The sequence below is a fragment of the Protomyctophum bolini genome (assembly GCF_963924005.1).
Source record: "Protomyctophum bolini genome assembly, chromosome: 23".
NCBI lineage: Eukaryota > Metazoa > Chordata > Actinopteri > Myctophiformes > Myctophidae > Protomyctophum > Protomyctophum bolini.
In genome coordinates, this window is record NC_137884.1 from 11,788,591 (window position 1) to 11,810,309 (window position 21,719).

At 42.2% G+C, this 21,719-nt stretch overlaps 1 protein-coding gene across 1 annotated transcript; it reads right to left on the reverse strand.

Annotated features, from left to right (window-relative positions):
- Positions 1-245: 245 nt before the first annotated feature.
- gys2 (glycogen synthase 2) lies at positions 246-21,587 on the reverse strand (the record flags this gene model as incomplete). The annotated part of the gene is made up of 16 exons (XM_080757026.1): positions 21,395-21,587; positions 16,882-17,063; positions 16,132-16,323; positions 15,249-15,434; positions 13,341-13,485; positions 12,057-12,174; positions 11,177-11,297; positions 10,519-10,625; positions 10,253-10,312; positions 9,457-9,535; positions 7,444-7,557; positions 6,758-6,884; positions 5,248-5,343; positions 4,867-5,030; positions 2,651-2,731; positions 246-428 (listed from the first exon to the last, which is right to left on the reverse strand). The coding sequence occupies exons 1-16, from the start codon at positions 21,516-21,518 to the stop codon at positions 246-248; spliced, it is 2,079 nt and encodes a 692-aa protein (XP_080613152.1). The 5' UTR covers positions 21,519-21,587.
- Between the last annotated feature and the right edge of the window lie 132 nt (positions 21,588-21,719).

Here is a 21,719-nt window from a genome sequence, read left to right on the forward strand (position 1 = left end):
ATAGGAAACTGAACCAGGGACCTCCTGGAAAAGGGAACTACAATGAATGCACAGAGCCTGAGTAGTACACAGTAAAATCCTCAGTGTTTATTTCATTCTGTGAAGTGTACAAATGGAACCAAATAACCCCATCTGGTTCCATTTGTACACGCCTCAGAGGTATAGTGTGTTCTGCAAAATGCCCAGAGAGATGCAGGTGGGGTGTGTACGGTATACACACCTGCCTGGCCTTAACGACTCGACGACTACGGCTCGTCCGGGCAGCTTGTCTTGGTGGCGGGAGACTTGATGTTCAGCCGGTCCCTCTCCGCCTCCTCGTCCTCGTCGTAGGACTCCTCCTCGTCGTCGCTGTGGTGCGGGGTGGAGTGGACCGAGGCACAGGGGGAGGGGGGCACGGAGTAGGGCCGGGGGTAGCGGAAGCCCTCCGTCTGTGGACGCAGCAAGCAAGAGATTGATTTTCAAGACCTTTATTCAATCTTTTTCCAGTACATGATAAACATGACAGTCAGGATGATTATAGCCACAGGGTGCCTATAAAATATTAGAGATTTAAAGGTATATTCAGTGATTTCACTTCATTCAAATATCACTTATTTTTTTCTTCGTTTTTGGATCGTCCTCCCTACTATAAAGTGTCCTGACCATATAAGGAGTTCCTCCCTGTCCCCAGTGAGCCCCAGCTGCGGTAAAAAAAAAAACCCTAGTTTCGGTTTGGGCTTTGGGTGGCAAAGCCTTCATCCAATAAGGATGAGAGGGGCCTTCCTCCAATCAATCGAGTGGGGCGGGCCTTGGTGCATGTGCTGTTGGTTTGTTGTAACTTGTACTTCCCCCACTGTAGAGCGTGTGCATGTGCACATCTTGTTACCGGGGCGGACCGGGTTTTTTCCAAATCAACTGAATCACTAAATGCTCCTTTAAAAACACAGAAGTGAAATAACATTTATTTTCTTTTTTTCCTTTCAAAAAACGAAAAAAAGCAATTTATAAGGTGCCATCAATAGTGACTGTGCATAATGCCTCTCCTACACAGTACACACCACACCTGTAGAAACCCCCAATGTCCCCCACCAGACTGTAATAGGCCTTTTCTACTTTAATGCGAGCTGCCATTATCCCCGTTGCCATCAACAGGGGATCAACTGACCCCAAACCCTGCACCTTATTCCTCCTCGTTTTCCAAATTGCCAACTTAACAGATCCGTATACGAAATTGACCAGTACTACACAGGTCTTCTCTTGCTGCTGTATTTTGGACCAAAGATAACATTTTCAAGAGAGAGAGAGAGAGAGGAGGCACGGTTGCTCATCGTGTACCAGGCATACGTCCTGTGTGCGTGTGTGTGTGCACATGCGTGCAAAATAAATATTGACTCCCACACAAATGCAATATCCCCTAACCCAGGGGTGTCCAAACCTTTTTCCAAGGGGGCCATATTAAACAATATTAAAACACCCAAAGGCCAACTACATGATGTACCTTCGGATTTAAACGATTCTATTTAACTATCATCATCAATATTTAATATCAATGGTGTGCTGTGAACAAAAAGTGTATCTCAGCCTTACCAAATGTAGCCAAACAAGGTAAATAATAATAATAATACAAGGAATAAGAAACACTGACAAATTATACTCTGGGAAATGCCCAGGTTAAAAAAATTGTAATGTCTTTAATGTGAACTGACTTTGATTTCTTATTGTATAAGTGGTAGGATATTGTTAGCATTCTTTTAACTAGGGGTAGATTATAATCTAGATTATAGTAAACCAGTGGAACGAAATTCCGTTTAATTATGCATTTTATGTTGAATGACAATAAAGATATCTATCTATTCTATCTACTTGTATTACTACGCTTTTGAGGGCCTATAATGTCCCCACAAGTATAGTAGAATTTGAGAAACAGACATTGCTCATTGACAACCTCAGTATGAGAGACAACATACTTATTCCCTGCAATGCATAAGTATGAGAGACAACGTATACATTTCCCCTGCCGTTCAACAGGGATCTGAATCAGAAGTCTGTCACTCATCCAAATGTTACGCTGTCAATTAAAGCCCTGTTAATAGGTCAGGATGATGATGGTTATCGCGGACCCTAATGTAGTTTAAAGCCCCCCCCCCCCCCCCCCCCCCGTGTACTGTGTCATGGGAGTGGTACGTTTTGGTATTAAACTGGTAACACACTATGCTTTGTACCGTGTACTGTGTCATGGGATGGGAGTGGTATTAAACTGGTAACACACTGTGCTCTGTACCGTGTACTGTGTCATGGGATGGGAGTGGTAAGTTTAGGTATTAAACTGGTAACACACTGTGCTCTGTACCGTGTACTGTGCCATGGGAGTGCTAACTGGTAACACACTGTGCTCTGTACCGTGTACTGTGTCATGGGGTGGGAGTGGTAAGTTTTGGTATTAAACTGGTAACACACTGTGCTCTGTACCGTGTACTGTGTCATGGGGTGGGAGTGGTAAGTTTTGGTATTAAACTGGTAACACACTGTGCTCTGTACCGTGTACTGTGTCATGGGGTGGGAGTGGTAAGTTTTGGTATTAAACTGGTAACACATTGTGCTCTGTACCGTGTACTGGGTCATGGGAGTGGTACGTTTTGGTATTAAACTGGTAACACACTGTGCTCTGTACCGTGTACTGTGCCATGGGGTCCGTCTTGAACTTGTCTGGGAAAGCTCTGCTGAGGGCCAGGCGGCGGGCGTGTACGTAGAACTGTCAATCACAAGCCGACGGATCAACCATGAAACGACATTGAAAACACAAGCGTTAGACACCAAGAAAACCAGGTGTGTCTCATTTATAACCCGATGAATGTACCATTCCCTATTCATTATCCCTTTAAGATTTAAAGCTGCGATACGGAACCTATTTTAATGAGTAAAAAATCTTAACCAATCTAATACAATATAACTATTAGGCCTGCAGTGCTTGGATGTGGTCTCCATACTCTTCCGTTGAGACATTTAGACCCTGGTGTCTGACCCTGGGAGAACACCTACTGGTCGACAAGTAGTACTGCCTGATGCTCATGAGAGCAAATATCTCCCTTGGCAATGTGGCCGGGGCCGGGGATTGCCTATTACATGAGTCATAGAAATTTGGTCTCTCATGCGATCCCAGGTTGCAACCGAAAACGTGTTTACAGAGGGATAAGATCGGCAGCATCGCATTGGAGCAGCAATATTCATTAATCTCATTTCTGGACACTTTTGATATTGTTATTGATTATAAGGAATATATTAGCTTGCAGTGGTGGAAATTAACATTTTCATTTACAGTACTGTACTTTTGTAGTATTTGTCCTTATTTCCAATTCCCAATACTTTTACTTCTACTCCACTACATCTCGGAGGCAAATATTGTACTTTTACTACACTACATTTATTTGACAGCTTTAGTTACTAGTTACTTTGTAGATCATTATTAAAAAACCAGCCCTATACATTTTGGTCCATTTGAAAATAGCGTATACTTGAGCTCAATGTGTCGCACCACGAGTCCGCGACGCATTGTGAGCTTGTAGATCGGCTATTTTCAAAAGAGTTTTATATGAAAACGTGAAATGAGACATGCTGCATAATGAGAACTTTCTACTTTTGGTACTTTAAGTACATTTTGTACACTTTACTGTTGTACTTTTTAGTTAGTTAGTTTTTATTTGCAGCAAAACATAAAATGACAGTTACAGTGCAAGTGTTCAGATACATCACCAGTATACAACACACAACATACAACATACAGTCCATTTATGAATGTCCATCATTATTAACATTGGTGTCGTTTTGTTGATCTCTATAATCAGTCCATTTCTCCCATTTTTCAACGAATAGTTCCTCTTCAATCAATCAATCAGATTTATTGTTACTTCCACAAATATACACTGGGCATACAGTTGTTGAGTTGTAGCCTCAACCCTCAATACATGGGTTAGTTTCTCCATTACAAATATCTCCTCCACAATGCTCAGCCACATCTCACAAGCTGGGGGTTCTGGTTTGTACCATAGTCTTGTAATAGCTTTTTTACTAGCCGCCAATAACACTTATCTTCTCCCTGCGTATTATCCTGTGCACCCAGATACAGCACAACACCAGTTACTGTTGTACTTTTACTCAAGTAAATTCTGAACTCCGGACTTTTATATTTCTATATTTCAGTATTGATTGCGACTGTAGGTCGCAGATTAATGAGCATTTGTGCCTGTCGTAGACATGCGCAGAACAAGTTCAGTCAGGGAACCTCAGTTCAGTCGCGCTGGCCGTTAATTGGGCCGTCGCAGCATCACATGATTCACTCAGCCAATCACACACTCACTCCATCTCATACCGGCTACTTTAACCGGAGGTTTTGCATTGCTTGCTGCTGCTATACTGTATACCCGTGCTGCTGTATACAAGTGCTCACCCACCTCCACCCCAGCTACCACCTGTCGTTTTGGATCTACTGTTTAGGTACGGGGGGGGATTCGGAGTCCCTATGGTCGGGACTGATGCGCTTGATCTGAGTACCGGTACCTAAAAAGCAGATCCATTACATCGCCAAACCATAATGAATATATTTGATTGCTTATCTTATATTCAATAAATATATATATTACATCCTTCTTGAGTTGTCTGACTGAACTATGGAAACCTGCAAAACCTGTCCGTCCGTCACACCTCCAGTAAGGAGCCCTCAGGGTTAGCTTGTTCTAAACATCCACAGGTCGTACAGACTATACACAAAAAATACCTCGATCTACACTAGGCTGTATCATTACATGTTGCAGTAGATCAGTTCTATTTGGTATGCACACATGTGTCGTGTACACATGCAGTGGCGCTGGTGTGGCGGCATGAGATACTGACCCGACCCAGGTATCTCCAGTCCAGCAGGTCGGACAGCCGCTCGGTGCGGTTCCGCTGGATGATCCGCTGGCGCCGAGACTGCTGGCAGAAGCTGAACATGAACTGGGTCAGCTGATTGCACGATTCGTCGGCCGAACGGAACCGCCGGTCCACTATGTAAATACCTGGGGGGGGGGGGGGGGGGGGGAGTTCAATGATGACATACTGTATGGTAGGTGAAAGCAGTAGGTGACAATTGACAGTTACAATTTCAGAAGAAACTAGGATGGCAGCTAGGTAAACCAGGAACCTAGCATCTGTCTAAACAATATACTATCTATAAGAGGAGAGAGACTGTCCGTCTGTCTGTCTGTCTGTCCGTCCGTCCGTCCGTGTGCATACCATAGGCACTGGGATCTGAGACATGCTCCTCCATAAAGCAGCCGAATCCTGAGAGGTTGGTGGTGACGCTGGGAATGCCCATCACCGTGCACTCACCTGGGAAAGGAAGACAATAAAATAAATGAACTGTGTGTGTGTGTGTGTGTGTGTGTGTGTGTGTGTGTGTGTGTGTGTGTGTGTGTGTGTGTGTGTGTGTGTGTGTGTGTGTGTGTGTGTGTGTCATGTACCAATCAATACATGATCTACAGTATCTCGGAGTCTGGGACACCAACCTACACTGTAAAACCATCGGTGTAAGGAGGCATTTGGTTCCCAGGTATCAATCATTTAGCTCAGTGGTTTTCAACCCTTTTCACATCAAGGTCCATTATTTATTCGTCATTTGAGCCACAGACCCATTTACATGCTGTATTGATGAGGCACCATAGGAGAGATAACAGGCAAACGATCAAAATAATAATTATCCGACAGATGTTTAACAATAATTTAACTCTTGGGAGCGTAACATTAAACCAAAATGTGGTTTCAATTTACACTGGTTAAACACTCAATTAAACACTGGTTTAAACTGATGTCATTTTCTGTAATCTTTCCAATAAAGTATTCTATCTATCTATCTATCGACCTGGTGTACAATGTACTGTATGTAGAGTCTACTGTCCTAATATTTGGAAGACGTTTGGTTGTGTACAATTGTACATAACATAAATACACTGTACTGTAAATGGTCTTCATGGACAGAAAGGCAGACCGCTACAGTAAAATACTGCTCCGTTTCAGCTGTGAAACATAGCCTAGCTGTGGAAGACGAGGTGCCGTCAGTATGCTTAAAAGCTACAATATTATGTTAATGATTGACAGTGAGTGCGGTGTCGAAGGCGGAGCATGCATTTCCAACTTGCATCGTTCCAAGTATGCCAGTGCCCAATGTGCACCGCTCTAGTAATTAAAAATATCATATGGGTTTGGTCCCGATTTATAAAATAAATGTAAATTTAAAATAAGATTTAACATATAAACTGCTTTAAGCTCATTTGTTGTCCACCTGTTTTGGTATTCGACTCACTTCTCATTGGAACATCATGTGTGGTTTCAAATAAAACATTGATATGTGTTGCTGTTGTCGTCTCTCACGACACACTCACTCCATCTTCATACCGGCTATTTTAACCAGAGGTTTGCATTCCTCTGCCTTCTTGCTTGCTTGCTGCTGCTGTATCAGCGTGCCGCTGTATACTAAAACTGCTGCTCACCCACCTCCACCCCAGCTACCACCTGTCGTTTTGGATCTACTGTTTAGGTATGGGGATTCAGAGTCCCTATGGTCGGGACTGATGCGCTTGATCTGAGTACCTAAAAAGCAGATCCAATACATCGCCAAACCATAATAAATGTATTGCTCATCTTATATTCAATATATATTCCATCCATTCTTGAGTTGTCCTGACTGAACTGCAAGATCACAAAACGTGTGAGTGTGTTGTGTGGTTTGTCGGGGTAACAAGGCCACCTGGTGTGTATCCCCAGGGCTCATAGTAGGAAGGGAACACTCCGAGATGGCATCCGCGGACAAACTCCTCGTAGTCCATGGGCAGCAGGGGGCTAGTGGAGGACAGGAACTCAGGGTGGAAGATGATCTAAAAGAGGAGGAGAGGAGAAGGAAACCATGACGAAACATGTTTGTCGACTACCTTTTTTCACTGACGAACACGAAATAAAAACTAAGCTAGATGTATCGACAATTTTGTCAGACTATAAAGACAAGTCACATTTTATGTTTGGTTGCGCTCCGGTGTTGTGCTCTTAAAATAGCAGATCTATACAAGCTCGCAACGCGTTGTGTGCTTGTCGACTGGCATTTAAAATGTTTTCGTTTTAGTCTAGTCGACTAAATACCATAAGATTTTAGTTGACTAAATCTACAATTGATTTAGTTTGTCGGGCCTTGATGGTGTTGTAAATCGGCTATTTCATTGTGAAAAAAGGTAGTCGACGAAAAAATGTGGTCATAGTTGTAGTCGACGAAATCAGAAATGCAAGTGCTACTAAAATGCATACACAAGAACATAGCCATAGAGTTAAGCGACACCATCATAGGAAGAAGTATAAATCAGGCTTATGAGGGAACGTGAATGATGATCAGACAACTCAATCACAATGAATAGTAACAGCAGGTGCTCTGCATGTGCATGGTACCTTAACGCGGTCCGTCCTTGCGTTGAAGAGGCCGATGCGTCGCACATTGGCCAGGATGGGGTCGGTCGAGTCCTCCAACATGTTATGAGTGGTCACTGGAGGAAGACTGTGTCTCTGTGCGTGCATACGTGCGCAAAGTGAAAGAGACGAGTGAGTTACGTGGTGAATAATTGTACCTTTATTGGAACTCCCTGGGCCAATGCACAATAAAATACAGGGTGTTCATTACATTCTTTTAAAAAAAAGTTTAAAAATGGACCCTATTAAACTGGTGAACTTTTATACTTTCAGAGTCAAATGAATTATCAGGCGAATTAATTGGTGAAATGGTAGGCGTCGTGTGTCCAGCTCGTGGACATGGGCACTGGGCGAGCAGAGTTTCAGACCGACAACCTTGCCAATTCCAGGACGGCCTCTCTGGCCAAGCCACCACTGCATTTACCTAAAGCTCATACCAAAGGATTCATCTGTTATGAATCCTTAACCACTGATCGTATTGAGCCATTCTTATAGGGCTTTATATGTGACCCTACCATTAACATCCTATAGGCTATATACAAGGCAAAAATGTCACATGCTACATGTACGACATGTTTGCCTTATATAGGATGTTAATGCTAGGGTCACAAACCCCTATAAAAAGACAGCCGGTCAGCAAGTGGATTCATGAATGTATACAGACCATATTTTAGACCAATAAAAAAAAAGACTAACACTTTAAACAAAAGAAGCCTGTTGGCAGCCGGACTACATGGAATGTCAAATAGACTAGTCCCCGATTATAATACGACCCTCCAATGTCTCCACTGTACTGTCACAGTTTCTAATACTATTTTATACTTTGCTGTATGACAATGTCACATGAAAATAACCGTTCTGCAAAGCTCACAACTCGTCATGAGTTATCATTGTGCTATTTTAGAAACATTTTAAAAGGTGTCATGCCCAGAAAAGCGACGCCAGGGTGAAAGTAGGCAAGTTATTCATACGACGCGTCCTCTGTAGACAGGAACTCAGCTCCAAAGCCATTTGTCACCGCAGTTGTAATGTGAGGAAGAACTTTTGCGGGGTGAGTGCAATTTCCCATTGGTCATTAAACGGCGTGTGAAATAAACAAGGCTTTTCAGCGTGAGACACTAATGGAAATAGAAATAACGGGGGACGCAATTGAAAAATGACAAAGGGGGGGGGGGGGGGGGGGGATAGCTAGAGTTTTTCCCCACCAATCAGACTCTTACAGAACCCTGCTATCTCTCCCCTACACACTTGTGGTCAATATCACTCAGCCCTCCATTTCCGACCTCTGAAATATCGGCGTCTGCATAATTTCATCTCATGAAAAGAGCGTCCGCTTCATTGGGCGTGACTTGCTCACGAGGCCGCTATTAAACACAAGAGTGCATACATCACTCCCCCAGCAACGCTCCCAATCTATTGACCCGTGGTCTGGTGCTGAAGACGTTAAATAACTCACCCCGAGCGCGGACACATCTCTGACGTCCATTCAAGAGGGAATTCCCCCCCCATCGTCCCATTCACAATTTATCACCACTAAGAGCCACATTGATCCTGCAGTGCATTGATTCTCCATTCACAAAAATAGGAGCCGATATGGGAGTATACTGTACGTGCCAGAGGCCTCTTCTTCTTCTCGTTTTGGGATATTGTTTTTCTCGTTCCATTTCATTGACCATTGATCTACAACGGCAGGTCAGTTATGCTCTCAACTACTGTGAAGATCCTACACAGTCAGTCAATAAGTACGGCGCGTTAATGTGATTTGCTTCTTTTTATAGCATGTAATAAAGCAAATCTATTTTAAGCCCAGACTTCTCCAACTTAGTTGCATGTTGCAAGGATTTGCATGGCGAATTGTTGGCGAAAAGGTTTGGTTTGGGCTTTACAGTTATCTCACACTGACACATATGTACGAAGCTATCCCCCCTTTGTTAAGTGTTTTCATGCTTGGCTGTTTTCTGTGGTTCATAGTATAGGAATAGTGTTGTCCTGTACCTGAGTGGCGTAGATGGCTCTTTTCATAATGGTGAAATCATCTCTGTCCAGAATGGTGTTCATATCAGGGATGTCTCCTCTGAAGACAGGACAAACGATACATACAGTTAAACTGTAGACCACACCTATATTTATATTACAGTACGACAGCAAATTTAGTTTTAGTCATATTTTAGTTATCTGAAATGATTTAATTTGAGTCTAGCTTTAGTTGTGTGGTTTTCTATTTTGGCCGGCCTTGGTGGCGACATTAATGGTTGTAATGGTTGCACGCTGAAAATAGCTCACAATAGCTATTACTATATACAAGCTGTGAGCTTGTAGATCTGCTATTTTCAGAGAGCAACATCCGAGCGCAATTAAACATAAAGGCCTGGACCGCTGGCATATAGTGGTTCAGGCACCATAGTAGCCTGACGTCGCGGGTTCGAGTTCCGATCACAACGGTCTTAGCTGCGTGTCTCTCCCCCATCTGTCTCTCCTCCTGTCAGCGTCAGTGTCATCTATAATGAAGGCATAAAAATTCCCTAAATAAATAAATAAATAAAACACTTGTCCTTTAGTTCTACTGGATCTATTCTCCACTAGTCCCTCCCTTTTTCCACCACTGTATATTTGTCATATTGACACTTTATTGTTGCCCTACTTAGCTGCAGCCACTAGGAGGCTCTACTAAGAACCGGTCATGCAGGGCCTGGGATCAGTCAGTGAATTTGAGTACAATGATACTGTATGAAATACTTAGTGTAACAATGCATCATACAGCTTTTTCCATGATACTGTATAAGATACTTACTTTAACAATGCATCATACAGCCTTTTCCCGAACTTATCCTTCACAGTGTGAGCCGTATCGCTGTGAGTGACAGAAAGACTAATTCACCTCACATAATATAATAATATTATACAGTATCATATATTGTTTTACACAAGAAATGTGTCTATACTACAAGCTGTGAGCTTTACTAGTGCTTCGAAAACCGTGGCCATTTCAAGTCTGTACTCTCTCTGCCTAAAACATGTTACAGTGAAACTGCGTTCCCCATGGCTTTGTTAGCGTACCACAGTTGTTTGCGTACTGCCTGTCCCTTCAGTGTCTCCACATTAAAGTTGTTGGTTTTCGCAGGCATGATCAAGAATACTACCACTGTCACATCACTCCTATGCAGCTGAAAGACAAGTCAGTTAGTTCGTTAGTGTCTTGGCATTTTGTATCTCGTATTCTAGGTCAGTATACTTGGCCTTTTTACTGTTGTTTTTTCTCTCTTGTTTGTACAGTACCTCCTTGGAAATGTTTATATGCGCCACAGTGCTCTTTTTGTTTTGTTGCCCATTTTCTGTTTGGGGACTACGGATGGAAATTAGCATCCTTGCTAAATCCGACATATTTACATTGCATTGTAGGTGTAGTTAATTAATGTGCTTTCCCTTAAAAATAAACCTATACAAATATAAATATAAATAATTAAGAGAGGCAGACAGAGAAACAAAACAACCAAAGTTATTTTGGTGGAAAAGGTGTGTGTGTGCCATTCTAACAGTGTGCAAAAATACTGATTTAGAAGGCATTTGTAGAATTGGCCTCGGGTTAATGACTCAACTTAACTAAGCATCCTTTCTTGTTGCGTTAAAACAAAAATAAAAGGAGTTGATGCTTAGTTTTTAGTGTAAAACTTCATGTGTAAAATGCGGATGGAAAGCCAGGGCTCTTAATTCTTACCCTGAGCAGGTAGTTGAGTCTGGACAGTGACTCTAGGAAAAGATCGGCTCCCTTGTTGGAGAACTCATAACGTCCAGCAATGAAGAAGTAGAGGGTTTTCTCCAGGTCGAAGTCCAGGTGGCTACAGGACAAACATCACCGGTTAGAGACCCATTACAACCGGGAATGCATCTGAGAGCCATGTTATACATTGGCTATTCACAAATAGCAGATATATAAGCTTGTAGATCTGTTTTTTTTCATAGTGAATATTTTGCAAATCTTTGAATATAATATATCGTTGTTTTTTTAGTTTTTTTTATTTGCATTAATCAGTGCTATTGAACACCCTTTACATCTGTGTGTTGGTTAAAGAAATATTGAACCAATGAATAGTAAAAAGCGCTTTGGACAAAACCTCTTAACTCCATTGGAGTAACTAGAAGTAACTCCACCACATCTCTCCCTCTCATGCAAGTAATTGACAATATAAAGTCACAGCACCAACTTTGATGAGGCATTTCCTGAAAAAATATTATTTTTTTAAATGAACATTTTGGAGTTAGGTGGTTTCTTTCCGACAGCAGAGATATGTTTTGTTAAAGCTAATATCTTTTAACCCAAATCTTTTTTGTTGTTTTTTGTTTTTGTCTCTTCCGGCCTCCTCATGTTTTGGAAGGACACCATTTTTGTATAGGAAGGGGGTGGGGCAGCTAAAATGAATATCAAATATCTAATTACTGAATCAAGTAACTTAAAAACCGTCTGGGGTGTTCATTTGAAAGTGAAATATCCCTTTAAGCTTTTCAGATGACTAAAATATGGCTAAAAGTTAATTTGATTCAAAAGACTAAACTAACAAAATCTAAACACTCATTCGGTACAAGCCCCATGCACTGACCCGTAGAAGTGTCCTCTGATGAACTCCTGGATGTGGTTCTTGTTGGTGGAGTGGAGGTTCTGGAACTCGTGCACAGCTGAGAACTTCTTCACGTTCAGCCCGTTGGGGGTTACTACATCTGGAGCATTCACACAGCCAGGGAACATACTTAATGGACGGGTTACAATATTTCCATTGTGTATTCTATATACCAGTGGTTCTCTAAAAACCCTTTCTCTTTGTTAAGGACCCCCAAATTAATATGTCTTTTTCCACAGGCCCCCATTTGAAAATATTTTGTTAGGGATCCTAAACAAGATTTGGGTTGCTATTCTTTTATTTATTTTTTCAAATATAGGATATTCCAATTCTCTGCATGATTTTATTATTTTCTTTTTTGAGTGTTGCAACCACTCCAAGGAACAGCAGTGTCCGCCTATGTGTCATTCACCTATGTTGGAGCCATGTGTGTCAACGGGAGGGCGGAAGTGCGCTAGGAACAAATTAGTAAGTGTGCCGGAAAGCTACGCCACGCTGCCACTCAAGTGACTACTGGCCAATCACAGAACCCGAACATCCACTCTGTGGCTCTCTTGAGAGCATTCGCCCCAGAGCCGGTGGTGTCTCACGTGGCTCAAGTTCGCTTGAGACGGGCCTCCATCTTGGTCTAGTCCATAGAGTTATATATTTAGGTCTACTCTGCAGTTGTTGTATAGGCGAGGGGCCGAGAGGCGCTTCTGCGTTGGCCACAGAAGTGGGGTGTGGTTATTTTTAGGATTGATTTTAAATTTATTTTACTTGTGTATAAAGCTCTCAATGGTCTTGCACCTTCCTACCTACATGACTGCCTGCCTAAATATGTCCCAAACCGCCCCCTAAGGTCTTCCACTGCTGGCCTGCTCGCTTTGCCTAAAAAAATGGCAACTAAAAAATACCGGGAAGCAGCTTTTTGCTTCTACGGGCCGAGGCATGGAACAAGCTCGCACTATACCTTCGTCAGGCAGCCTCTGTAGACATTTTTAAAGCACAGCTCAAGACCCACTTCTACAACATTGCTTTTAATTGATCTTTTATTTTTTGTTATTCATGTGCTCACTGTATTGCATTACTGCTTGTTTTTTAATGTCGTTGCCTTGCTTTTCTTTTTTTTCTCCATTGCTCTGTAAAGCACTTTGAGCTGCATTTCATGTCATGCTATACAAATAAAGTTGTATTATTATTATTATTATAAGCACAACCTGTGTAGGATTTAGAATGTCAGGTGCAGCCAACATGTGTGTGGCACACAAATGGTTCCCCACATACCTGCCTTCCTGTGCAGCATGTGTGTGGCCTCCACGGCAGTGATCTGCGACACAGTGGTGAAGACGTGTGCACAATGGACGGCCGCTCTCTCCAGACAGCAGCGATGGTAGATCTGCCTCTCGCCCGCTTCCTTGTCAACGTTGAACTGCAAAACACACCACCAGTGTTCATTTTGACAGCACATCGCTGTTTCAGTTTTTGTCATAGTATTTTGAATGAGATTGAATTTTTGTCATCTGAAAGGTTTTAGTTTTAGTCAACTAAAATCTTATGATATTTAGTTTTAAGCAAAGATTTAAGTTAAAAAGAACTCACTGCTTTAAAATATATATTATTTCAAACTGATTTGCACAAAGTTTCACTTTCACTTTCATTTTTCAAAAATAGCAGATCTACAAGCTATGAGCTTTTATAACATTTTTTAATAGCCAAAGCATAACAAATGGCTGAAATTTGTTTCCCGGTCTTAAAGGGATAGTTCACCCAAAAGAAGAAAATGAAATCTATAGATTACTCCCCCCATGGATACAAAGGAGACTCCTTTGTGTCTCCATAGGGAACCAGTCTGAACCACTATATGTGTTTGATAAATACTTAACCAATGAAAGGTTTTTATTTAAATTACATTTTTACAAGGTAAAAAAAAAGTGGGTGAAATTCATTTTTGTGCATAGTTCCCATCATATCGTTATTCCAAAAAAGGGAAGAAGAAGAGTAGGGGGAGCAAGTGAGAAGAAGATCAGACAAGAAAACAAGAAATAAAATGTACACGTGTGTGTTGTTGTGACTAATAACTATAGTGGATCTATTGAAACAGAGGTTGTGTCTCCCCACCTCCCCCACATTTCCTGATAAGTTACCGTTTTGGACATGTCTGGCAGTCGGAAATCGAAACTCGGACTGCAATGACACGCGAGTGTGAATAAATAGAACCGATGGCATCGATTCATCTGGACACGGATGCTTGTTACACTCCTATACGAGGCCCGGCTCCATGCAGCTGCCAATCACTCATCCAGCCACAGTGTGTGACCTTTAGATGCAACCTTTAGGCTATGAGGCGGAGGAGGAGGCCCAATTACAAATATAACAGCAAATATGGAAACGACTTAACTGAGCCTTCCTAATGCAACACTTTACTGTGTTAATGAGGCTTTAACCACCCTCTTGATGAAAAAGGACCAGCTGAACCCAAGTTCAGTCCTAAGTTATGGTGAAAGTCCCTCCCTATAAGTAGTAACAACTACTTGGTTTTTAACTAGTGAGTTACTGAATTCTGTTGCAGCTATTCACGGCATTACTTAGCTATGCCCATGGTGGATTTGTCGATTGGTCTTTCTTGAAGCAGGTCTACATCGCGTAAATGTCAACATCATCAACATATAGCCTACACAGACAGACGGGTGCAATAATATAGTGCTATCTCGCAAAGTGCGTTAGCGAGGATGCGGTCAGGTTGGTTGCAGTGTTGATTTTGACGGCAATTTCATCATCATATGTTAGTTTTTATTTAGTTTTTATTCAGTGAGAAAAGGTAGTCGCCATAGTTTTAGTTGATGAAATTAACAGTCTGATTGTGTGACTGTGTGGGCAATGTCAACGTATGTTTTCTCATGCCAATAAAGCCCTTTGAATTGAATTGATGATAATTATCCAAAGAGTGTCATATCTTGAACCTTGAACCTTATGATATTTGAGTGGCTTTTTGCCTTTATTGATAGATATATAGTAGGTTTGACAGGAAACAGGGAGAGAGATGGGGGGGAAGACATGCAGCAAAGGTCGTCGGGATCGGGACTCGAACCCACGACACGCTGTCAGGCTAGGTGCCCGGACCACTAGGCTGGCCCGAAAAGGTGGTCACCTCATCACCTAAAACTGGAGTATGAATGGGCCTTCCGTCCTCACCTTGTCCAGGTTGTTGTAGAAGTCGACGTTCCCGGCACAGAGGTAGCGCCCCAGCAGCGTGGCGTGGGTGGTGAACACCGTGGCCATGGGGATCTTGCGCGAGCGGCAGAAGATGAGCCCTGCGCCCGCCTGCCACTCGTGGAAGTGGCCGATGACGTTGGGGCTGTCCCCGAGCTGGTCCGTTAGCTGCGAACAGAAAGACGATGGAGTGCGCGCATTTTTATTTATTCATAAATTAGTAAGTACATTTTGAATACAACAGACCATTTCTACAATAGGGTAGTGATACTTTTACTTAAGTAAAAAAACTGAGAGTACTTCTTCCAACACTGCTCATTATACAGCTTAAGTGGAAAGAAGCTTCCTCTGAATCAGTGGTTCTCAGTCTCAAGTGGCGTCAAAGTGTGTGTGTGTGTGTGGGGGGGGGGGGGAGCACATGGACCCTACATGTGCTCTAGGTTCTCAAACAGCAGATCTGAAACTGAGAGTTGTCTGTACACATGGATTACAGGTCCATTTGGTTGTATTTGTACACTCTCTGAATTACTGTACATTAGGGTCACAACACTTGTTTAACCAACTATTTCATGTCAACATAGTTGTTGTGAAAAGGGTCTATTCTTTTTAATACAAATTAACAGTAATTAAGAAGTGTAATTTGTTGTAATACAAATTCTGATAATAAAGACTTCAGCATGAAGATAACCTAGCTTTTGAAGAGCTACAGGAAATCCTCAATCAAATTAACTGGCATGAAATTGGGCCATTCATTGAAATGTATAGCCATTAGTAACAACACCTACACAGTATGAAGGATGTAAGGCAGTGGCCCCATGTCATGCCAATATGGCTGCCATGCGTAGAGCCTAAAATAACAGCTGACCTCTTTGAAGAACCAGGCCACCAGGGAACCCAGAATGAGTGAGTCGCTGGCCTCCCGGTCGTGGAAAGGCAGTCCGATGCCACAAGTGTCCCACAGGTCCCCTTTCCAGCGGTCCAGGTTCCAGGCTGCTGAGCCGATGTCAAACAGAATCACATAGGGGCTGCCTTCAATGAGCCAGCGGCCACAATGGACCTGCAACACAAACAAACCTATCATTTTCTTGTCCCACTTTCTTCTGTTAAACAAAACGTCCAAAACATGCAGTTCAGTGAGTTGTAGACAACTTGACTTTTGACTTGTTTTCATGAAATCCTTCAACGGTTCGTGGCTGCCATCTTGTGGCTAAATTGAGTAATAGCCTGCTATCTGTTCTGTTCCATTTAGTGTAGCAGAGCCACAAGTCATGCAGTGAGCCAACATGCACCCTGACTGTTTAAGCTGAATGGAAGCACAACCAATAATTAGAAGAATTGGTAACAATTCTACTACATTCATCAACCGCTGTGTGTGTTGCACAAGCATACAGACCTCATAATTTAATTAAAATTGTCCTTCAGATCTAACAATCAAACCTAAAAGCTTCTCTGACAGTACTTCCTTCCCCATTTGACCTCTCCCACCAGCTAACCTGAACCAGGTCACAGCACCAATGGAACGCCCGATATTCCACCGCCAGACCCAAGGGGAAATCCCTCAACTTTTGGGCTCTCTGCTACGCGCATGATGACATGCACACATACAGTACAATACCTGGCATCCGTTGTCGATGAGTACGTCCATGGCCTTTCTGATGGCAGGGTTGGGGGACTCACAGGCCTCCACCTGGGTCTTGAAGTTGTGTTCGAAGTACGGCCCCATCATGTAGTAATTCTCCCCCCATTCGTCCACTGTTATCTTGGCCTTGGTCTGAATCACCGTGTAGATTCCCCCGACTGAAACACACACACCCCATGCTCTGTAAAATCCTCATTGTTATATTGATCCTGAGAGTTCCATTTGTTCACTCTCGGACTTACAAATGGATAAAAGGCAAGAATTACAGCGCAGCCTACTGTCAGACTATGATGATTATTCCATTCATATATTATATTCCTTTGAACATCTTTTCTCTGAAAATTATTTCTCTGATATAGAAAAGACTCGTAATTTTGAAGAGCATCAGTGGCTACTATGTGACTAAGGTGAGAGATTGCAGATTGGTTGGTAGGACGGCTTCATAACAAAATTCATAATGAAAATGATGTCTTCTGCAAATTACCACCATCAGATTTGAAATTGCCTCGCCTAAATATATCCCTGAGGCCTGGTAATGACGCATGTTTTAAAAACATTAGTGAAAGCAAGGTTTCTGTGTGGAGATTGCATGTTCTCCCTGTGTCCCCTAGGGTAGATACCCTCACAAAAACATGCAGTAATCCTGGTCTCTAAAACTACCTCCCCCTGGCCAGCCGGGGCGCCTGATGGAGGGGAAAGGAACTGGTCGGAATAACGTGTCCCTTCCACGCACTACGTCCGGCCGGGGAAATTCCCCTCTGTCAGGTGAAAAGAAGCAGCTTGGACTCCTCATGCATAGAAGGAGGCATGAGGTCAGTCCGCTGCCCCCCCAGGTTGGCAGAGGAAGTGTAGCGCCCAGGATTACATTGGACAATTGGCACTGGGTGAAAAGAAAACTGGGTTACAAAATCGTGGGATAAAAATTTAAATTAAAAAAAAAAAAAGAAAAAAAGAAAGCAAGGTTCACACAAATTTGAAAAGAGCTAAATTGTAATCTAAGAAAGGAACAATTTAATCTGCATAGTGTAGTGTCATAATATGCTACTTTGCTGCTTTGTCACCAAAGCATAAATCAGGCTTTAGGGCGGAGGATGGTAGCGGTCAGCATGATGCCAAATGGAAGGTGGAATAACCTACTCTTGTGTCACAGTCGCATCGGTGTAGCTACGCTACATGGGATGTGACTCAGTGACTAAGACACACTGATTACTGTCATCAACTGTCCCACCGTCCATTGTGACAACAGCACATGGTGGAGTGACCATTCTACACGGTACAATCCTCATTGTTCATTACGTGTCCATTTGGTTCCATTTGCACACTTGTGTGGTTCCGTTTGGTTCCTAAACTATCAATCAAATGAATGCTGAGGATTTTATTGTGTACTGCAACTATAGTCTCTACACATTGAAGTTATTGAACACTATTTATATTCCGATATCCCAGTACTGAACATTAATTTACACCCATTCACCCTCCTTGTTAGGAGGCATGCAGTACTTTACTAGTGTTTTGTATACACAGCTCTGCCAGTAACAATATATAATAGGACAGACATATAACATTCATAGACACTACCTGCACTGCACATATCTATGCATTTGTACTAAAGCATTGACTGTATATCATGTTGTGTAGTTTGTGATACTCTTGCGTATACAAACACAGACGTGTTTGTTCACACTGTATAGTGGCGGTGTAACTGTAGCCAAAACACGTGGAAAACATTCTAAGAAGACAAATATTTGAGGATGATCACAGTCACAAAGACGTACTCTATGTGATCTGCATCAGACTGGCACTGGCGTACGTACAGTATGTAATAGTTGAAAGCCAAGAGCAAACATCCAGAGAAGAAGATACGCTCTGGGCCTGTCCACAACCACAACCAATGACCAAATATAACAACCATAGAGTTTTCCATCCACGCCTTCCACGGCAGCCCTGAATTATAGCACCTTGTCAGTACATAAATATTGACATTTTCCCCCTCACTATATGTCAGGAAGAAAACTTGAGACAATGTCCATTTCCATTACAGGACAGATTAAAATTAACTGTATACTTGAAGTAACAAAGATATTTGGTGTAGTTTGAAAAATAATGCACCAATTACAGTGCAACACAGGTGTGTTTATCTACGTCTAGAGGCTCTAAGGGATTAAACTGATATTGATGAATTCCAAATATTATAAAAAGTATCAAAGTAAGTAAGTTCTGCGGCACCCGTGGACTTGTGTCACGGGCACGGCACCCACTTTGAGAAACCCTAATGTACACTACGGAATCAAAATAATCAGCTTTCAACTCAAATGTTATGTCTAATATGGACGAGAGCTAGTAGCAGGTTATGGGTGTGTGCACTCCCTCAACCTCTGAAGTACATGGACTCTATGTCAGTCAGTTGTTCTCAAAGTGGGGTCCAGGGAGTCACTCCCAGGGCTCATTGAGAGGGTCCTAGGCGGTCCCCAGCAAATGGAACCACTGCCTGAGTGCCTGACTCCCGGGCACAACATATTTTCAGATGGGGGTCTGTGGTCAAATACATAATTATTAATTTGGGATGTCCTTGAGGTTTGCGAACCACTGCTGCATGTGAACTCAGACCCCTCTGAAGTATTCAGTATTCAGTGGTCTGACTGAACACAGTTAACAGTCTTGTATTGAGTTGTGCTTGAAATGTACTGTAATTCTCCAAAACTGTTAATACATTTTTCAATCAATCAGCTTAAGTTGCTTAAGACAGGGGAACCTTTCTGTTCCATGTTGGTCCACTTTAGTTAATTTCATGTAAAATACATGCTGAAGATGTGAAATGTCCATAACTTCCACCAAACTGGCCTCTTTATGATCCTGGGCTGCCATTTGTTCACCTTGCAAGCTAGCCACAATTTGCAACACTAGATTTGGTTTAATAATGGGTTGAATCTAGAGTTGCAACACCAGCTATTGACAATCCATTCATCCAAACAGAAAAGTCTGATGTGTTTATTAAACAACGTTAAACATTGCAGCTGTAAGGGAAGCTCGAATTATCTTCTTTCAATCTGCAAAGCGTTTGTTTCATAAACATCCACCATAGAGATGTTATGAGCTACTTTCTGTCAAGACATTCTGTGCGGGTGATAATTATTTGTGTTGGGCTTGAGTGATATTTTTTGGTTAATACAAAATGTTTTTGTTGAAGGTTAAACCACTATATTCTGATAGTAATAATTGTTATGTTTGTTCAGTAAAGGGGGTCTCCCTGTCTCTCCAATGAACAGAAAATAGACCCTACAGAAACGTGGGCAAAAGTCCTTGATTATGCGGGTTAAAATCCTTGATTTTGCGGCTAGGGTTTGGAAGCAGTCGTTTTCATTAACGCATTGTGCTGCTGCTTCTTGCATTGTGAGCATATTTGAAACAGGTCGTACGCAGGGTCGTTGAGTGACTTCCGATGAGTGCTTCCAAACTTAATTTAATACAAGCAGTTCAGACTTTTCTGTTTGGATGAATGGATTGTCAATGGCTAGTGTTGCAACTCTAGATTCAACCCATTATAAGAACAAATTGCGGCTATTTCAAGCATGTATTAATCCACAAATGAATAGGATTATGATCATTATCATGATGGTTATTATAATTATTATTATGTCTGATAAATCCTGCCACTTATTAGTATCTGAATAAGTAGACATGACAGCTAATACTCTCCAGGTCCTGTAGGCCTACTTATCTTTAGCTTAATATTTAACAGATGGCACGATACTGTCTTCACTTACCTTGCATTTCAATATTTGCTCATTTAGGGGCAAAGACTCACAGCATTGCACAAAAAATAGCAGTGCTTAAATATCATTCAACTTTCATGTTGCAAAGTCTGTGCACATAATATAACATGAGAGTGCATGGAAACATATACCACTATACAGTTCTATAGAATAAACATGCTAGGCCACATGTGGTCACAAGTCACCATACTCTGAGAGATGGCTAACTGTTGCTCTTCATTGCGTTATGATTTTTGTTTAAGCACAAATGCAAAACATGAGTGTGAAAAAAAGCCACTGGATGATAAAGCACGTTCAAATTCAATGCAAGAAAAAAATCCAAAATGTCATCATTGATGCTTTAGACCAGTAAAATACTCAACACCGTGTCACAGACACACCGAAACAAAACTACTAACAGATGACTGAATTTATAGTGAAGCAGGATCACTATAAATCAGTGGTTCTCAAACGTCTTCGTGTAAGGACCCCCAGTTTGATATGCATTAGGCCATGCGGACCCACATTTGACTTCCCCAAGCTACATAGTAAAATATTCAGATTTATTTAGTTCTTAGAGTTAGAGTCACTCTCAGAGTTACAGACTCTTAATTAAGGTTCAATTTGGATCCTAGACTATCAATCACTTGACTGGGGACCCCCTCAAGGACCCCTGGGGGTCCCAGGACAGACCCCACTTTGAGAACCACTGGTATAAATAATAAAGGAAAGCTAACCTTTGTTGGTGACCTCCCAGGCCACCTCAAACAGCAAACAGTCGTCAACAGGCAGCTCATCCTCCTCCCACTGGGGCAGCACCCCACTCAGTGACGTCATGGATAAGGAACGGGACAGGGGCATCTTGAGATGTTGGCAGCAGTTCCCAATGCACAGCTCGGACGATCCTATTCTCCAGCAAAAGCTTTTTTTAAACGGCTCTGGGGCTGTGCTTAAAAAAAAAAGAAATAGATGACACTACTTGGCTGCTGAGGGACTGTATAGGTCCTGGCAGGAGGAACACTATGGGAGGCAATGAGGTTTGGGGCCTACTGTGTGCCAAAG